This window comes from Sinocyclocheilus rhinocerous, unplaced genomic scaffold (genome assembly GCF_001515625.1).
Source record: "Sinocyclocheilus rhinocerous isolate Xijiao unplaced genomic scaffold, SAMN03320098_v1.1 scaffold4081, whole genome shotgun sequence".
Taxonomy (NCBI): Eukaryota; Metazoa; Chordata; class Actinopteri; order Cypriniformes; family Cyprinidae; genus Sinocyclocheilus; species Sinocyclocheilus rhinocerous.
Window position 1 is genome coordinate 120,338 of NW_015662164.1, and position 18,288 is coordinate 138,625.

Below are 18,288 nucleotides of genomic sequence, written 5' to 3' on the forward strand. Positions count from 1 at the left end.
ATCAGCCTGTCTGTATTTTCACTACCACAAGATTATGTCTCTCATTTTAGGTCCAGTAACTGTTGGTCTGGGGTATCTGTTGGTGTTTTTGCTGTGCAGTGTAAAGTAAGCCAAGTCCAGTCCCTGATTTCCACATAAGGAGCTGTGCAAGATGGGTAAATGAATATATTTATGAGAGACTTTGATCTGTGCGCACTAATTGTTGGTTTGTGCGTATGTGTTGATAAAAAAAAAAAAAGATTTTGAGATTCAGATTATTTAACTGTATTAATTCATGTTTATCTGTATAGCAAACTACAGATATATGACCACAGGGTTTACAGAAGCTTGAGAAAATTCAGAAGATTTCAAAATAAGGCACTTAACTAATCTGCAGTGTGTCGTAAATATTATGTAATATTTTCAGTTTCATAATTGTATCATATTGTATTCTTATTATTTTAAAATAGCTAATAAGAAAAAAGTGCAATTATTTCAACCCGATCTACATTTACATTTACATTTAGTCATTTAGCAGACACTTTTATCCAAAGCGACTTACAAATGAGGACAATAAAAGCAGTCAAAACTAACAAAAGAGCAACAGTATATAAAAGTTCAAATGACAAGCCTCGGCCTAATGCAGTACACATAGCAAGGTATATATATATATATACATTATACACTCACACACACACACACACACACACACAAAGAAAAACAAGTAGATAGGATAGAAAAAAATAGAAAGCTAGTGTTTTTTTTTTAAATAAAAAAAGAAGATAAATAGATAAAGTAGAATTAAAATAGAATAGAAAGTGTTAGAGTTAGAGAGTCAAATAAAGGTGGAACAGATGTGTTTTTAGGCGTTTCTTGAAGATGGTTAAGAACTCAGCTGCTTGGATTGAGTTGGGCAGGTCATTCCACCAGGAGGGAACAGTTAATGTAAAAGTCCATGAAAATGATTTTGTGCCTCTTTGAGATGGCACAATAATGCGTCGTTCACTTGCAGAACGCAAGCACATAACTCTGAAGTAATGAATTTAGGTACATAGGTGCAGAGCCAGTGGTGGTTTTGTATCTCATGAAAAAAAAAAGTAACTATTTTACGAGATGGCGATTTCGTATGAACTCATGCGATGTTATTCTAACGAAAACGTACGAATTCATAATTAACCACAAATGGCCTAAAACATTAAATAGTTATGAATAGCAAAAAAAAAAAAAAACACGCAGAACGTGCGCATGCGCGGTACGCAGCACTTGTGTCTCGTTACCTTAGTAACGGTTTGTTGACACAGTCTTCAGTGGCGTGATGAGACTGAAACGGCTACACATACGATACTACCCACCAGGTAATATACATATTTAAAGTTTTATATTGCATACCATTCATCTACTACAGTTTTGCTGAGTGCCTGGTTCAGTTTGACCCTGCAAACGATTTGATCGGAAGTTCGTTTGATTCGCCTGTTTTATTGTTGTGCAGGAATATTCCTGGACTATGAAAAAGGGGGGCAGCTCAGAACGAAATCCATCGATCTGTTAAACTTGACTCCAGAGTAAGTACGACTGTCAAACTAGTTCACTCATAACTACACAGAAAATTCCTCCGTTTTGTGAAGTCTAGGTTACACTTTAAATTAATGTTCTACTTGTTAACATTTATATATAACTGACTACCTATTTATCTGATAAACAAGTCTACATCTTTATACGCAAGTGTACTGTTTTCCTTCTCCAGGACTGATGTGAATGAGTTACTGTCAGACATTAGAGCAGCTGAACCTCTCATCACCTCATCCTGCGTTGAACAGGTGAAAGTCCTGATCTGCAGACTACAAGAGAAAGTCAGCCAGAAGGATGACCGCAAGTTCTACCTTTTCAGGGTACTAATAAATACTGACCAATCATGCACAAATATATTTGGGTCATGCATATTTGATCTGTTTTGCATATTGTGATTCTATTCTGAAAAAACCTTTGGCTCTTCATCTCCAGGGCAATGCAGTGACAGCAGTGTCCTGCAGTGTTAGACTTCATCAAAAACTAATTTAAAGGAATAGTTTGCCCAAAAATGTAAATTTACTGAAAATGTACTCACCCTTAGGCCATCTAATATGTAGATGAGTTTGTTTCTTCATGGGAACAGAGTTAGAGAAATCCAGCATTCCATCGCTTGCTCACCAATGGATGCTCTGCAGTGAATGGGTGCCGTCAGAACAAGAGTCCAAACAGCTGATAAAAACATCACAATCATCCACAAGTAATCCACACCACTTCAGTCCATCAATTAACATCTAGTGAAGTGAAAAGCTGCCTGTTTGGAAGAAACAAATCCATCATTTTAATTTCAAGTCCTCTATCCATTTCTCTAGTGAAAAAGTCGTCTTGTCTGAATCAGGAGAGAAATATACGCAGATAAAGCACACATTACAAGTGAAGAAACACTCCAAAACAGTTTTAAACAAATATGTGGGTGGATTTCGATGTGAGAGGACAACAGGGAATGGACTTTTTCACTAGAGGAAGTGTTATTATTGATTATCGACTCAAATTTAGTCCAGAATCGACGGCTTAAAGTTAAAGAATCTTAATGATGGATTTGTTTTTGACAAACATGCAGCTTTGGCCTCAAGAGATGTTAATTGATGGATTGGAGTTTTGAGGATTACTTATTGATTATTGTGATATTTTTATCAGCTGTTTGGACTCTCATTCTGACGGCACCCATTCACTGCAGAGAAACCATTGGTGAGTGATGTAATTCCAAAATTTCTCCAATTCTGTTATGATTAAAGAAAAAAAAACATCTGTATGTTGGATGACCTGAGGGTGAGTAAACTTGAACACAAATTTTCATTTTTGGGGGAACTATTCCTTTAAACAGCATGTTCCTACTACTTTTACTGTATATTCATTATACATGTACTTTTTATATTCCCTTTTTTATCACTGAGAGACATGCCGGTTGTACTTTTATTAACTCATTTGGCACACAGCACGACTAGTTAAAAGGACTTGTGAAGAATCCATGATATTTAATTATTGAATATTACATCATTTAATCCAAACTTCCATTCTGCTGCTTTTGTTCATTACCGCCACAATTACATATAGCAAAAATAGCCGAAATTAAATGCATTTGAATGATTTTCTAACATTTACTCTGATCAACACGTCTTAGATCGATATTACCCACTAGGTGGCAGCAGAGGGAAAACGACTGTTTTTGAACATCAAAGTCATAGTAATTATATATGGAAATTACACAGTCAAGCTTATAGATCGGAAATGAATTAATGTGGTTAAGTGCATTCCCCCTCCGAGTATTCATCTTCTCTGTCTTCCTCTACAGGCACTTCAGGCTCACATCTTGCCCCTGACGAATGTAGCCTTCAATAAATCAGGATCGAGGTGAGTTTATCAGCTGTGCTCACATGCCTGCTCCCCCCCCCCCCCCAATTCACATCTTGCCCCTGACGAATGTAGCCTTCAATAAATCAGGATCGAGGTGAGTTTATCAGCTGTGCTCACATGCCTGCCCCCTCCCTCTAATTCTGCCTCTCTCCTTTACTTTCCATCTGTTTGCAGTTTTATAACCGGAAGCTATGACAGGACTTGTAAAATATGGGACACCGCATCCGGAGAGGAGCTGCACACTTTGGAGGGTCACAGGAACGTTGTGTACGCCATCGCCTTCAACAACCCTTACGGGTAACAGCAGGGCTCTTGCGCATTGGATCACTCATGCCCCGAATCCTTCAGAATGGCTTACCCTTCATCTTTCCCTTGTTTTTTTTTTATGAAATAGAGAAAAGCACTCTCAGTCACCTCTCTGTCTCTTTCTGCAGGGTTAGGGCACTGCAGGGTAACTGGTGTTGCTATTACAATGGGACCATTTGTCACTTTGAGTCATAACAGGAGCCCTTGTCCTTTTTTTCTCTCTCTCTCTCTGCCCTCTTTCTTGCTCGCTCTCTCTTGTTTTCTCTCTCAGAGACAAGGTTGCCACAGGCTCCTTTGACAAGACCTGCAAATTGTGGAGTGCTGAAACAGGAAAGTGTTTCTACACGTTTAGAGGGCACACAGCAGAAATCGTATGTTTGCATTCTCACTGCATTCACTCGAGTCTCAGCAGTTTAAAGAACGGTTCACCTCAAAATGATAATTCTGTCCTCATTTACTGTCGTTCCAAACCTGTATGACTTTCCTTCTTCAGGAGATATGTCCTGGCATGGGACACACTGAGACCAATGACAATTGACGTCATTGACTTCAAGCCTGGCACAGTGCGTCTTGATATGTTTTTATGTTTGTTGCCTTTTTTGAAGCTTGACAGCCCTATCCCTATATGGAAAACAGTTGCCAGGACATTCTGCGAAATTTGTGTTTTACAGAAGAAAGGAAAACAAATGGGTTTTGGAATGTCAGGAAATGAACACACTATGAACCAAATGTGGTTATTTTTATGCAGAATGTTGGTTAGCAAACAGTTTTGGTTCCTATTGACTTCCTTTGTATTTTCTGTCTACCAATGGATGTCAATGGGAACCAAACCTGTTTGTTTACCAACATATCTTCTGCAGAAGAAAGAGAAAGTCATACAGGTTTGGAACGACATGAGGGTGAATTGAGTAAAGGCCTGTTCACACCAAGGATGATAACTTTTTATAGCGATAACGATTAATATATAGTTCTAAAAATTGTTCTCAGTATTAAAGAATAGCAGAGTCCACACCACAACTAACGATAAAGGCACAGAGAAACGACATAGTTGGAATCACTTTTAGAATGTTTTTTTTTTCCAGCTAATGAACGATAAAAAACATACCCTATCAGAATCAATCCTGCTATAACAAGCTCGAGAATTTAAAGCGGCTGACGAGCATGCACTTAGAATAAACAGAAATATTATCTTTGTAGTTATCGTTCTTAAAAAATGACAGAATTGTCATTTTTGGATGAACTATACCATTAAAGGCAGAGTAAGTGATTTCTGGTAGCCAATGTTGATATTTGAAATCACCTAAACAAACACGCCCCTACCCCAAAAGGATCTTGCCCCTATTTTGATAGCTCCGCCCCACATATACGTAACATCTAAGACTGACTTTTTACAAGAAATGCTGTCCCTTAGAAGCAAAAATGCATGCTTGAACTAACACTTTTCTCAAGAATAGACAAAATTTAATCCATTAATGCATGTGTCTGATTGTGTTCATCAATTTTTGGGGGTTGTTTTTATTTATTTCTATTATTTTAAAAAGAGATAGGACAGGACATCTAACACAACAACTTTAGGGGGCCTAAATTGGATTTCAAAAGACAATAAATGTAAAGGGAACGTTATCTGAGCCCCTAACTAATGTGGACCAAAATGAGATCCAATCCACTTTCAAGGTCAATGACAGTGTGAATGCAAATAACATGTTTATTTGATATATTTCTAACTGAAAGAAAATGGCTGGCAAGGCCATTTAACACATTAGGGGACATATATTCAAACACATAGGGTCCCATCTCTTAGGGGGCACCAAATTAAGTATGTTGAACAAGTTGTGTCTGGGAGTTTGACTTAAGATGCCAAATGGGGCAGAACCCTGTGCATGTATACTCTGCTTTATCAGACACCATTTGTTCTATTAATCTCAAATACTGTCTCTGTTTTCTGTGTGTATCTACGATTAGGTCTGCCTGGCCTTTAACCCTCAGAGTACCTTGGTTGCTACGGGCAGCATGGACACCATGGCTAAATTATGGGATGTTGAGAGTGGGAAAGAGATGTCCACATTGGCAGTACGTCTCATCCTGCGGTTTTTCTGTATTCTTGTTCAGTCAAAAACATTGCCACCTTATCCTGCTTAATCATTTCTCCCTCATCTGCTTATCTCCTACGGGATTTTGAATGATTTCTCTCCAGTGATCAGTGAAAATTCATCCATGCGTGTGTTTATTAATGGATTTGTCATTAAATATGTCATTACGACCATTTATGGGATAAGTCAAGCATTCCACTTTTAGTCGAATAGCAGCGTACCTGTATAGATGTGAGAAACGTGCCATGGGCCGGAGGGAGAGGGGAAGAGACGGAGCGTTTGGAGGTCTTCTCCTCTCCGCAGCACATGGCGGAGCAGTGTGACTGAGCGCTGTGTGTGTGTGTGTGCTGCGTAATTACCCCTCTTAACTCTCCAATTATTTCTCTATGAATCTAAATTATGAATAGCTCAGTGAGTTCTTACCGATGAATTGGGGAAATTAATATGATATTTCTTTGCTGAAGTGAAAAAGGCCGCCTTTCTATTAGAGCTTCCTCTCTCCACTCACAGCGTTTCTCTATTCAACACTTTCTCAGGGTCACTTCGCTGAGATCATCTCTCTCTCCTTTAACACAACGGGCGATCGTTTGGTCACGGGGTCGTTTGACCACACTGCCATTCTGTGGGACGTTTCTACTGGCAGGTCAGTGTGTACTTCACAGTCAATGTTGTAACTTCCTTTTCACTACAATACTGGCCAATATTTAAATCTCTTAATTGCCTTGAATGCACAGATATGTCACTGCAGCACTGATATAGACGACACTATAAATAAATATAATACAGCAAGATCTAAATCAGTCGTATCATTCTTATATATTGTCATAGCACCCATCCCTAAATCTAAGGCACTAAGGCGTTAAAGACATAACAGTTGGACTTTCTGTAAAGTTGTTTTGAAAGGATGTGTATTATGAAAAGAGCTTTACAAATAACACGGTTTTTGTAGGTTTTATTAAGGCAATTTAAGAGTTTTTAAAGACCTTTTTAAGACCAAATAAATAAAATGTAGGTACCAAATTGAAGTAAGGACAATACATTAAAATGTTCTCTAAATATAATTGTCTAGGGAGCACAAAATGAGTTAAATAAGCAACAGTTTGAAAACATACTTTTTGAACATATCTCCATTACTCTTTAATTCATTTTACAAAAAAAAAAAAACTTAACTAGAATATGGAAATAACTTTTACTGTAGTTGTCCTTCCTCAGTATTTTTGTCATTTTCCAGTGCAAATGTCTAAAGTTTCTTAAATCAAGATACGTTGAGAAGCAAAATAGCAAGATAAGAAGTCTTGTTTTCAAAGAAATTTATCAAAATGAAGTGAATTCATGATTAATACAAGAATAAATATCTGCCAGTGTGTGGGATAAGAAAAATCAAAGAAAAATATATAGTTCAGTCATGAAACTCTAGATGGCGCAGGCTGACGGGTTGTTAACGTAACTGATGATATTCCGAGAGTTTAACGACTTGGAACAAGCTGATTGGTTCATGCTGCATATGCAGCCAATGAGCTTACTGCCTTGCATTTATATGACTGGCTAGCATTCACTTGAGATTCCTGCAGAGTTTCTCTGAAACCCTTCACCTTCCCCAGCTCCACCTGTATAGATCTGCTATGGGTTATTTTATTTGCTATTTGTGCAGCAGCAGCATGTCTTAAATACTCATGGCACCGTATCACTGTATGCATTGGTAGTAGCAAGTTCCTGCACTTGCTTGCAGCAGCAATAATCTACAACTACAGCAAGAACAAACAGCAGCAGCGTAGCAGATCTATTCTGCCAAGACCAAATACATTAATATTGTCATATCCATATGTTCCTGTGGCTCAGTGGTACAGCATTGCGTTAGCAGCGCAAAAGGTCGTGGGTTTGATTCCCAGGGAATACACATACTGGTAAAAAATGTATAGCCTGAATGCACTAAGTCGCTTTGGATAAAAGCGTCTGCTAAATGCATAAATTATTATTAATTATTATTATCCATCACCATGCTAAAATCTTCCGAGAGTTGTCATGATTGAACTAATTTTACAGCATGAACTCAATTGTGTGCAATTTCTCAGAAAACAAGTCTTCAGATATTTTCAATTTGAATTAGATTCAATTTGAGTCAATTTCAATTTGAAGTAAATACAGTATATATATCTTGATTTAGAGTTTGTTTGGAGAAAAATACATTACATAGAAGAAAAATACATTTAATACCACAGCTTTATGAATTTAAGACTTTCTACTCTGATAGACCTTTTTAAGTCCTTAATTTGTGCAAGTTCAGATTTTTTAAGATCTGTAGAAATGAATGAATGAATTGCACTTGGCTTTTCAGACAGCGTAATGGATTTTGTATTTTGTCTGTCTCTTCTAGCAAAGTTCACGTTCTCACAGGTCACAGAGGAGAAATCAGTTGCGTTCAGTTCAACTGGGACTGTTCCCTCATCGTCACGGCCTCTCTGGATAAAACCTGCAAGGTTTCTGTCTCTCTTCACTCTGTAATTCCCATTCTGTCTCGTAAAAGAGCCTCTTAAATTATGATTTTTCCCCTGGGGTCCTTTTATAATAATTTTGCATCCAAATTTAGTTTTTCCCCTTACCAGGATTTGAGGTTTGCATTAGAAGCAGTGTGATAGCAAGATGCTGAATCAGATGAATTTGGTTTTCATTAGTTTATATTTCTATATTTAAGTAGCAAGGTTTCAGACAGTAAATCAGGAACAAGACGTTTTTGCAAACAGTCTTTTTGAGGTTTGAGTTCTAAAACATGTTTATATGGTATACGACTGAACTCTTTTACTTCAAAAGATAAAGGACAAGTCTATTTTTCATGATGTGACCCCTTTAATGTTTTTTTTTCTTACATGTTGCATTCACTTTCATCTGAGTAACTCTCTTCCTCTGATTGTCTGTCTGTTCCTAGAAGTGTGAGGGCTCTTAATTATTCAGCACAGTCTGATGTTTCTCAAAAACACAGTGAGACAAAGTCTTCTCACAGCTTTTTACAAGTGTCAGTGTCAGTTCAATTTGGTGTGACTGTGGTTAGATAATAGCACTGAGATGTCTGCATGCATGTGTCTGTGTTAAATTAAGAGAATGAGCAAATTCCATTGAAGATGACACACACTGCACCCTTCATGAGTGAGCAGGGCAGAGCGATGTCCACTTTCTAATGGAATTCACTCAATCTGGCTAATATACAGTGTGTTTGTGAGGTTATTTCGGGTTGTGGTGTGGTTTGTGTGTTATATAACAGGTTGTGTGTGTGTGTGTTGTTTGTGTGTGTAGGTGTGGGACGCAGACAGCGGTCAGTGTTTGGCTACTCTCTTGGGTCATAATGATGAAGTGCTGGATGTGTGTTTTAACTACACTGGTCAACTGATCGCTACAGCCTCCGCTGATGGTGAGACATCACAACCCTCCCTCTCATATTTTACACAACCCCCAAAACATACAAATCATTGTGCCTAAGTCTTTATTTTCTATATGGAAAAAATAGTTTTGGATTGTGGGGTACGATTTGCCAGTGAGTAAACAGACTATTCTAGCACACCACATAATTTGTCATATGTCCATATATTTAAAAAGGCTACAGCTACGTGTGATTAAGAGGCTATATAATATTATTTATTAATAATATTAATAAATGGCTGTGTCGGTGTATAGCCTGAATGCACTAAGTCGCTTTGGATAAAAGCGTCTGCTAAATGCATAAATTATTATTAATTATTATTATCCATCACCATGCTAAAATCTTCCGAGAGTTGTCATGATTGAACTAATTTTACAGCATGAACTCAATTGTGTGCAATTTCTCAGAAAACAAGTCTTCAGATATTTTCAATTTGAATTAGATTCAATTTGAGTCAATTTCAATTTGAAGTAAATACAGTATATATATCTTGATTTAGAGTTTGTTTGGAGAAAAATACATTACATAGAAGAAAAATACATTTAATACCACAGCTTTATGAATTTAAGACTTTCTACTCTGATAGACCTTTTTAAGTCCTTAATTTGTGCAAGTTCAGATTTTTTAAGATCTGTAGAAATGAATGAATGAATTGCACTTGGCTTTTCAGACAGCGTAATGGATTTTGTATTTTGTCTGTCTCTTCTAGCAAAGTTCACGTTCTCACAGGTCACAGAGGAGAAATCAGTTGCGTTCAGTTCAACTGGGACTGTTCCCTCATCGTCACGGCCTCTCTGGATAAAACCTGCAAGGTTTCTGTCTCTCTTCACTCTGTAATTCCCATTCTGTCTCGTAAAAGAGCCTCTTAAATTATGATTTTTCCCCTGGGGTCCTTTTATAATAATTTTGCATCCAAATTTAGTTTTTCCCCTTACCAGGATTTGAGGTTTGCATTAGAAGCAGTGTGATAGCAAGATGCTGAATCAGATGAATTTGGTTTTCATTAGTTTATATTGCTATATTTAAGTAGCAAGGTTTCAGACAGTAAATCAGGAACAAGATGTTTTTGCAAACAGTCTTTTTGAGGTTTGAGTTCTAAAACATGTTTATATGGTATACGACTGAACTCTTTTACTTCAAAAGATAAAGGACAAGTCTATTTTTCATGATGTGACCCCTTTAATGTTTTTTTTTCTTACATGTTGCATTCACTTTCATCTGAGTAACTCTCTTCCTCTGATTGTCTGTCTGTTCCTAGAAGTGTGAGGGCTCTTAATTATTCAGCACAGTCTGATGTTTCTCAAAAACACAGTGAGACAAAGTCTTCTCACAGCTTTTTACAAGTGTCAGTGTCAGTTCAATTTGGTGTGACTGTGGTTAGATAATAGCACTGAGATGTCTGCATGCATGTGTCTGTGTTAAATTAAGAGAATGAGCAAATTCCATTGAAGATGACACACACTGCACCCTTCATGAGTGAGCAGGGCAGAGCGATGTCCACTTTCTAATGGAATTCACTCAATCTGGCTAATATACAGTGTGTTTGTGAGGTTATTTCGGGTTGTGGTGTGGTTTGTGTGTTATATAACAGGTTGTGTGTGTGTGTGTTGTTTGTGTGTGTAGGTGTGGGACGCAGACAGCGGTCAGTGTTTGGCTACTCTCTTGGGTCATAATGATGAAGTGCTGGATGTGTGTTTTAACTACACTGGTCAACTGATCGCTACAGCCTCCGCTGATGGTGAGACATCACAACCCTCCCTCTCATATTTTACACAACCCCCAAAACATACAAATCATTGTGCCTAAGTCTTTATTTTCTATATGGAAAAAATAGTTTTGGATTGTGGGGTACGATTTGCCAGTGAGTAAACAGACTATTCTAGCACACCACATAATTTGTCATATGTCCATATATTTAAAAAGGCTACAGCTACGTGTGATTAAGAGGCTATATAATATTATTTATTAATAATATTAATAAATGGCTGTGTCGGTGTCTCAGCTTGTAGTAATAACTTTGCCTCAAAATGCAGGAATACTACTACAAATACTACTAATATTTACATATGTTTATTACAAAATATTTGTTCACTATATTCAAATGTTCTGAAAAAGTCAAGCTTTTTTTTTTTGCCTTTTTATAAAATTTTTATATGTGCTGTAAAATAAGACTTTTAAGGGGAATTATAATGATTTTGCATCCAAATTTAGTTTTTCCCCTTACCAGTGTTTTGACGGTTGCATCAGAAGCAGTGTGATAGCAAGATGCTGAATCAAATGAATTTGGTTGTCATTATTTTATATATTTGTGTAGTATGGTTCTAGACAGTAAATCTGGAACAAGACGTTTCTGCAAATGGTCTTTTTGAGTTTTGAGTTCTGAAATTTTGTTTACATTGTTCACGACTGAACTCTTTTACTTCAAAAGATGAAGGACAATTCAATTCTTTTTTCCACCTTTTTTATAAAAAATTTAATATGTGCTGTGAAATGGGACTAATTTAAGGGGAATTGTTTTTTGTTTTCATTTCTGTTTTCATAAATGACCATATAAATCAATTACCATAGAATAAAACTAATATGACACAGTTTATCCCATAAATATAGTTGCTTTCCTCTCATTTGAGGTGATAGCAGACATCCTGACATATAATAATAATAATAATTTATTCATTTAGCACACGCTTTTATCCAAAGCGACTTACAGTGCATTCAGGCTATACATTTTTTACCAGTATGTGTGTTTCCTGGGAATCAAACCCACAACCTTTTGCGCTGCTAACACAATGCTCTACCACTGAGCCACAGGAACACATATAATATAATAATAAAGGACAACTTAAAGTCGCGGCAGATCTAGTATATTTTGACGTTGATCCAAGTGTAATGCATTGTGTTCAAAAATGAATGCTAGCTTGCAGTTGATTGTGGAGGTATGGAAGCCCGTTTCCGCCACTGAATAAAAAAATAAAAAAAGGTTATTGCAACTCGCAATTGCGAGTTATAAATTCTGAGAAAAAAAGTCAGAATTGCGAGTTTATATCACGCAATTCTTACTTTATTTCTCAGAATTGCGAGTTATTTCTCACAATTATGACTTTTTAACTCACAATTGCGAGTTTATATCACGCAATTCTGATAAAAAAAGTCAGAATTGTGAGATAAAAAGTCGCAATTATCTTTTTTATTTTATATTCAGTGGCGGAAACGGGCTTCCGTAGAGGGGCTGGTTTAAGTGGACTAAATGATTGGAAAGAGAAATCTTTTGTTATCACCAGAAGGTTGACTTGCGATATTTTGATTAAAAATTGAAAGGTCAATTTAAAAAAAATAAATAAAACATGCATAGATGAATCCTATCTACCGTATAACATGCATTTACAATATTACAGAGCTCTGCATGACGCGCAGGAACAAAAATAATATATCATTCCCACACCTTGTTAATTCATAGCCATGATTTAGTAATTGGTTCCTTCGATTTAGTAAATCGTGGCTACGTTTTACAAATGAGTAAATCATGGCTTAAAGGTGCAGTGTGTAAATTTAAGCGGCATCTAGTGGTGAGGTTGCGAATTGCAACCAACGGCTCAGTCCCCCGCTCACCCCTCCCTTTGGAGAAGCTACGGTGGCCTACACAGGTAAAGATGTTGTCGGTAAAGACAGCAGAGAGCAATGAGATTTCTTTACAAAGGTAAATTAAGGAATTATACTTACTTAATCATTCAATAATGTTATTGCGAATGTACTTGTTCATCATCGTGTCAGTGTTTTATTGGCAAGAACAACAAAGTGACGAAACGCGCTGTGTAGAGCAGTTTGTCCGTTTAGGGCTACTGTAGAAACATGGTGGCGACTTCCATGTAAGGGGACCCGCGGTGTATGTAGATAGAAATTGCTCAATCTAAGGTAATAAAAACATAACGGTTAATTAAGTAAGGTCTTTATACACATCTGAAAACATAGTTATGTATATTATATTGCATTTCTGTCAATAGATCGTTGTAAATATTACACATTGCACCTTTAATTCATGGCCACATTATATATTTCTTTCCTCCATGTCATGTGCAGTGCTCCATATGAGATAGATTTCATGGCAACTTGAAGTACAAAGTGGCACGTCTTACCCCACTCACTGGACATGTTTTTGTGAGATCGAGCTATAATCGAGTCTGATCATGTGTTTTTGTGCGCAGGTACATCAAGAGTGTTCAGCGCAGAAACCTTCCAATGTTTGTGTCAATTAGAGGGCCATAAAGGAGAGATATCAAAGGTAAGAAATCACATTATCTCTCCATCCTCGGCCTGTCACTCCAGCTTCAGACTCAATAATCCTCTTCACTCAGTCTCTTTCTTGGTCTGCTCAGGCGCTCAATTCCTGTCTAGGTCCCTTCCTGTTTATATCCAGCTGTTCTGCCCTCTTGCCTCCATCCCAGCATCCTGCCTGTCGTTCGTCATCTTCTCTGCATATTCATACGGCCATTTGCATTCTTATTGCTCTCTTCATCTCATCTTTTCTCAGGCCTATCCTTAAACCATCTTGCCATAATATCCTCTCCTTTCTTTTCCATCCCCCTCCGGACCGTCATCACCATCAGCAGAATATTTCCATTTCCTGTATAGAGGTGATAACTCAAGTACGCACATGCACACTCGGTTGTTCAGCGCTATAATAAAACGCCTGTCATACCAACTCGGGTCAAATTCAGTTCAGCTGTCTCTCTCGCGCTTTTCTTCTGCTCGTTGAAATAGGATGTTCCACATGCAAAACAAAAAGTAATTTTTTTATGATTAAATATGATGAAGAGCCATCCCGACGCATTATCATAACAATAGGCAGAAATATAACTTGCTTTTTTATTTTCTCCCTCTCTCTCTCTCGCCGTAGGTGTGTTTTAATCCGCAGGGGAGCCGCGTTTTGACGGCGAGCGTGGATAAGGCAGCTCGTGTGTGGTGCGTGAACACGGGAGTGTGTTTGCAGGTGCTGGAGGGACATTCTGATGAGATCTTCTCCTGCGCTTTCAACTACGAGGGAGACACCATCATTACAGGCAATTACACGCACCTGTGTAACACTCATAAATCCACAAACATAATCATACGTCAGTAATTTCATGCCTTGTTGTCAATCTTTCTGCAGGCAGTAAAGACAACACCTGCAGGATCTGGCACTGAGAGAGCGGCCTGAACTCTGATCTTACAGTACTCCTGCACCTCTTTTGATTAAGATATTGTGTGTCATCTTGTCACACTGCTCTAGTATTTCAGTTCACAGAGAACATGTATGTGTGGAGGACATTATGGTAACGCTTTACATGTATAATGCATTATAAAGGTATTCAAAATGCATGTTGTGATGCATTATATCTTTCATGAATAAGTGTAAGCACAGTTAAAATGCTTTATAATATTTGCAGATTCTTTGTAATGTTTAAAAATGGTTGTTTGTCATGTTTGAATGCATAATGATTTTTATAGGTGTAGTGCAGAATAGATCAATATTATAATTTATTCTAGCTGTGATTATTCATGGGATACAATGCATTGTAAGGTGCATTACAAGGCATAATTAATGCATTAAAAATACTTTTATAAAGCATTATAATATAGGGCTTCGAGTTAAAGTGTTCCCAACATATTTTTCGCCGTTATTTTTTTCCCTTAAAGAATATTCTGGGTCAAATACAAGTTAAACTCACGCTGTCAATTATCACAAAAAAAAAAATGAACGATTCATACCTGTTTATTAAACCAAAAATAATGATATATAATGGAAGTCAATGGGAAAACTGTTGCTCTATAGACTTTCAATTTAAGTCAACATTTTTTTTTTTTGATTGTACAAACTTTAATATGAAGTCAGGTATTCAATAATAAGGCTTACTATATTAAATCACAATTATTTTCTGGTGTATTTATCCTGGAATATCTTCTTTTTAGCATGCAAGTCTATTTTTAGGTTAAAGGAATAATTCACCCAAATATGAAAATTTGCTAAAAATGTACTCACTCTCAGGCCGTCACAGACGTACAGTATATGAGTTTGTTTCTTCATCAAAATAGATTTGGAGAAATGTAGCATTACATCACTTGCTCAGCAATGGATCCTCTGCAGTGAATGGGTGCCGTCAGAATGAGAGTCCAAAGAGCTGATAAAAACATCAGTATATCAATTAATCCAGTATATCAATTAAGTGAAGAGCTGTGTGTTTGTAAGAAACAAATCCATCATTAAGATGTCATTAAGGTGTTTTAACTTTAAACCATCGCTTCTGGCCAAAATTTGACTCCATTATCTATGATGGCGCTTCCTTCCAGTGAAACATTTTCTGTTGTCTTACATCAAAATCCACCCATTTTCACTTCACAAGATGTTAATTGATGGACTGGAGTGGTGTGGATTACTTGTGGATTATTGTGATGTTTTTATCAGCTGTTTGGACTCTCATTCTGACGGCACCCATTCACTGCAGAGCAAGTGATGCAATGCTACATTTCTCCAAATCTGTTCTGATGAAGAAACAAACTCATCTACATTTTAGATGGACTGAGGATGAATAAATGTCCAACAAATTTTTAACTTTGGGTGCACTTTCTTTAACAGCTGGCTGAATGTGTATATAAACTCATTTATTCAAACACGTGTGGCTCTTTTCAAATAAAGGCTGTCGACATCAAACTCACCGTACGCAAATTTTATTTTGAAAAGATAAATACATTCAGGTATACCGTGACAGACTGGATACAGTTGTGTACCTTCAACGCTGATATTAAAACACATTACTATTATATTACTATGCGGAGAAAACCATAACGCCACCAGATTTCACGTTTACACGTCAACTTTTACGTGACAAAACTGTACTTGTACTTTAAATATACTCTTTTATGTTCATACTTTTACAGTAGTCTGGTGAGACTTTCAGTGCTGTGATCCCGTCCGTCTGCGTCTTTGCGATCATAAAACATAAAAACTGAAATTTACATTTGCCCAAAGATACAATAGCTCACAGTCTAAACTATTTACATCTAGCCAAAATAAAATCTCTTAAATAACAGTAGTCACACAAAACTAAACAAACAATTCAGTCTCAGAGGTACGATAAAATGACCGAACGTGTTCGCCAATGTAAACTTAAAACAACAAAGTGTGTTTGGAATGGGATCTCACTATGTTACACACTTTAAATACAAACATTTAAGTATCTTTAAATCCCTACGCCAGAGCTCGCACGTCCGTTGTATTTTTTGATAAAAAGTCACGTTGTGCATTCGAAACGGGTTTGTTGTACAGTAAAAATCTGCAAGCTACAAAACGTCAAGGCTGATTGGTCGGTTTAAACCATGTTCCTCTAACCAGCGCTGGCTGCTGACCGGTGGATCGGTGCGCGTAAAGACAGGAACATGCGTAATTTAAAGGGAAATATCCTCAAATCTATGCGAATGTGCATCCCTAGCACATATTTATGGACAAGGCATTTCTTCCTACAGTATATCCCATAATTCCTGTGATCTAGCAAAGACATACAAGTGTGACAGAGATGCTGGAATAAAGGTTTGGGCAAGCTGTGACTCTTAAGGATATCAAATGTGGATGTGCTGGTGGTCAGAGAGGGCAAGTTCAGTACTAAGGAAGCCTCATGCTAAGGATTTTGGGATTGGGAGCCGTTATTTGTAAACCTTGCTATCCTGCGAGTTTCACAGCTGCGCTCTAGAAAACCGTGCTGATGTACAGTCATGGCGGTGGCTGTGGATGAGTCTGTGGGATCTATGAGTCTATAAAGGGTTTGCTTGTGTGAGGGTGTATTAGCGGCTCAAATGGGATTGGTGTTTGGTGTTTTCACACTGGCTCCTGACTATATACGTGTGCTAGCACAGGACGGATATGTGGCGTCTCCAGCTCCTGGTTCATAGATGGGTGGCGCTCTAGCGCTTGGTCTTCAGTATCCAGTCGAACAGGCTGGGCACGGGCCGTCCTCTGTGCTCCAGGTCCTGGTGGAGCTGACAGAACTGAGCCACAGCGCTGAACAAGTCACCAACACGCCAAGCCTTCTGACCTGCCAACTGCACCACTCTGTGGAACTGAGAAACAAACATGAGCCATGCTCATCTTTATCAGCAGCCACTGCAGTTATACCACTCTTATTTTAGTATCACTGATATACTATTATAGATTTTATTGATATTTTGAATTAGATTTTATTTTTCACTTTGAGTTATTTTAGTTTTTATTTGTCTAAAAATATCTATTGTGTAGGAAAACATGTCTATTTTTATTTCAGTTTTAAGTAATGAAAATGCTTATTCAAGGTTTTAGTGTTAGCTAACAATAATAACCCTGTTATACCAATATACCAAACACTAACATATATGCATATTTATAATACAAAACAACACCGATTATGTACAATTGCCAAAGCCATGCAGAACAAATTAAGGGGGGAAAAAATAGGTTACACTTTATTAAGGTGTCCTTGTAACAGTGTAATTATACATTTAAGTACTGAGTAATATGAATTAACTACATGTACTTACTTTATTGTTTAGGGTTACTTACATGTAATTATGCATAATTTATTGTTATTATAATAGTAAGTACATGTAAGTTGTGTAACAAATGTTACGTTAACATTTAGTCATTTAGCAGATGCTTTTATCCAAAGCGCCTTACAAATGAGGACAATAGAAGCAATCAAAACTAACAAAAGAGCAATGATATGCAAGTGCCATAACAAGTCTCAGTTAGCAGTTAGCTCAGTTAGAAAACATAGAATAGAGTAAGCTAGTGTTAGAGGCCTTTTTTGCTTTTGTTAATTGTATAATAAAGGAAAACAAATAGAATACAAAAAGATAAGAGAAGCTAGAAAACAAGCAGTTAGTAAATGAATAGAGTGCAAGTCTAAAAGGGGCAAGTTTTTTTAATTTTTTTTAAGAATAGAATTAGAATAGAGAGTGCTAGAGTTAGAGGGTCAAATAAAGATGGAAGAGATGTGTTTTTAGCCGATTCTTGAAGATGGTTAAGGACTCAGCTGCTCGGATTGAGTTGGGCAGGTCATTCCACCAGGAGGGAACATTTAA

The 18,288-nt window shown here is 37.2% G+C and overlaps 2 protein-coding genes across 2 annotated transcripts in view; one reads left to right on the forward strand and one right to left on the reverse strand.

The window, feature by feature from the left end:
- Positions 1 to 1,282: 1,282 nt before the first annotated feature.
- Positions 1,283 to 14,618, forward strand: LOC107727686 (dynein assembly factor with WDR repeat domains 1). The gene is made up of 13 exons (XM_016537638.1): positions 1,283 to 1,334; positions 1,469 to 1,541; positions 1,724 to 1,868; positions 3,338 to 3,396; positions 3,574 to 3,696; positions 3,977 to 4,076; positions 5,668 to 5,775; positions 6,332 to 6,438; positions 8,170 to 8,272; positions 9,084 to 9,198; positions 13,407 to 13,483; positions 14,099 to 14,261; positions 14,351 to 14,618. Exons 1-13 carry the CDS (start codon positions 1,295 to 1,297, stop codon positions 14,383 to 14,385), a joined length of 1,248 nt encoding a protein of 415 aa, XP_016393124.1. The 5' UTR covers positions 1,283 to 1,294; the 3' UTR covers positions 14,386 to 14,618.
- A 1,102-nt stretch (positions 14,619 to 15,720) lies between these two features.
- The window catches only part of LOC107727693 (A-kinase anchor protein SPHKAP), a 116,257-nt gene continuing 113,689 nt past the window's right edge, over positions 15,721 to 18,288 (reverse strand). Inside the window, exon 13 of the mRNA XM_016537646.1 lies at positions 15,721 to 17,292. Within this exon, the coding sequence (XP_016393132.1) occupies positions 17,137 to 17,292 (156 nt within the window). The 3' untranslated portion in view covers positions 15,721 to 17,136. The remainder of the gene's footprint in view (positions 17,293 to 18,288) is intronic.

What these genes read in the sequence shown, in the direction of transcription:
- LOC107727686 (XM_016537638.1), top strand. Translation starts at nt 1,295, where the DNA reads ATGAGACTGAAACGGCTACACATACGATACTACCCACCAG. An exon ending in GCAAGTTCTACCTTTTCAGG is followed by an intron (nt 1,869 to 3,337) that starts GTACTAATAAAT and finishes CTTCCTCTACAG; the next exon opens with GCACTTCAGGCTCACATCTT. An exon ending in GGGAGACACCATCATTACAG is followed by an intron (nt 14,262 to 14,350) that starts GCAATTACACGC and finishes ATCTTTCTGCAG; the next exon opens with GCAGTAAAGACAACACCTGC.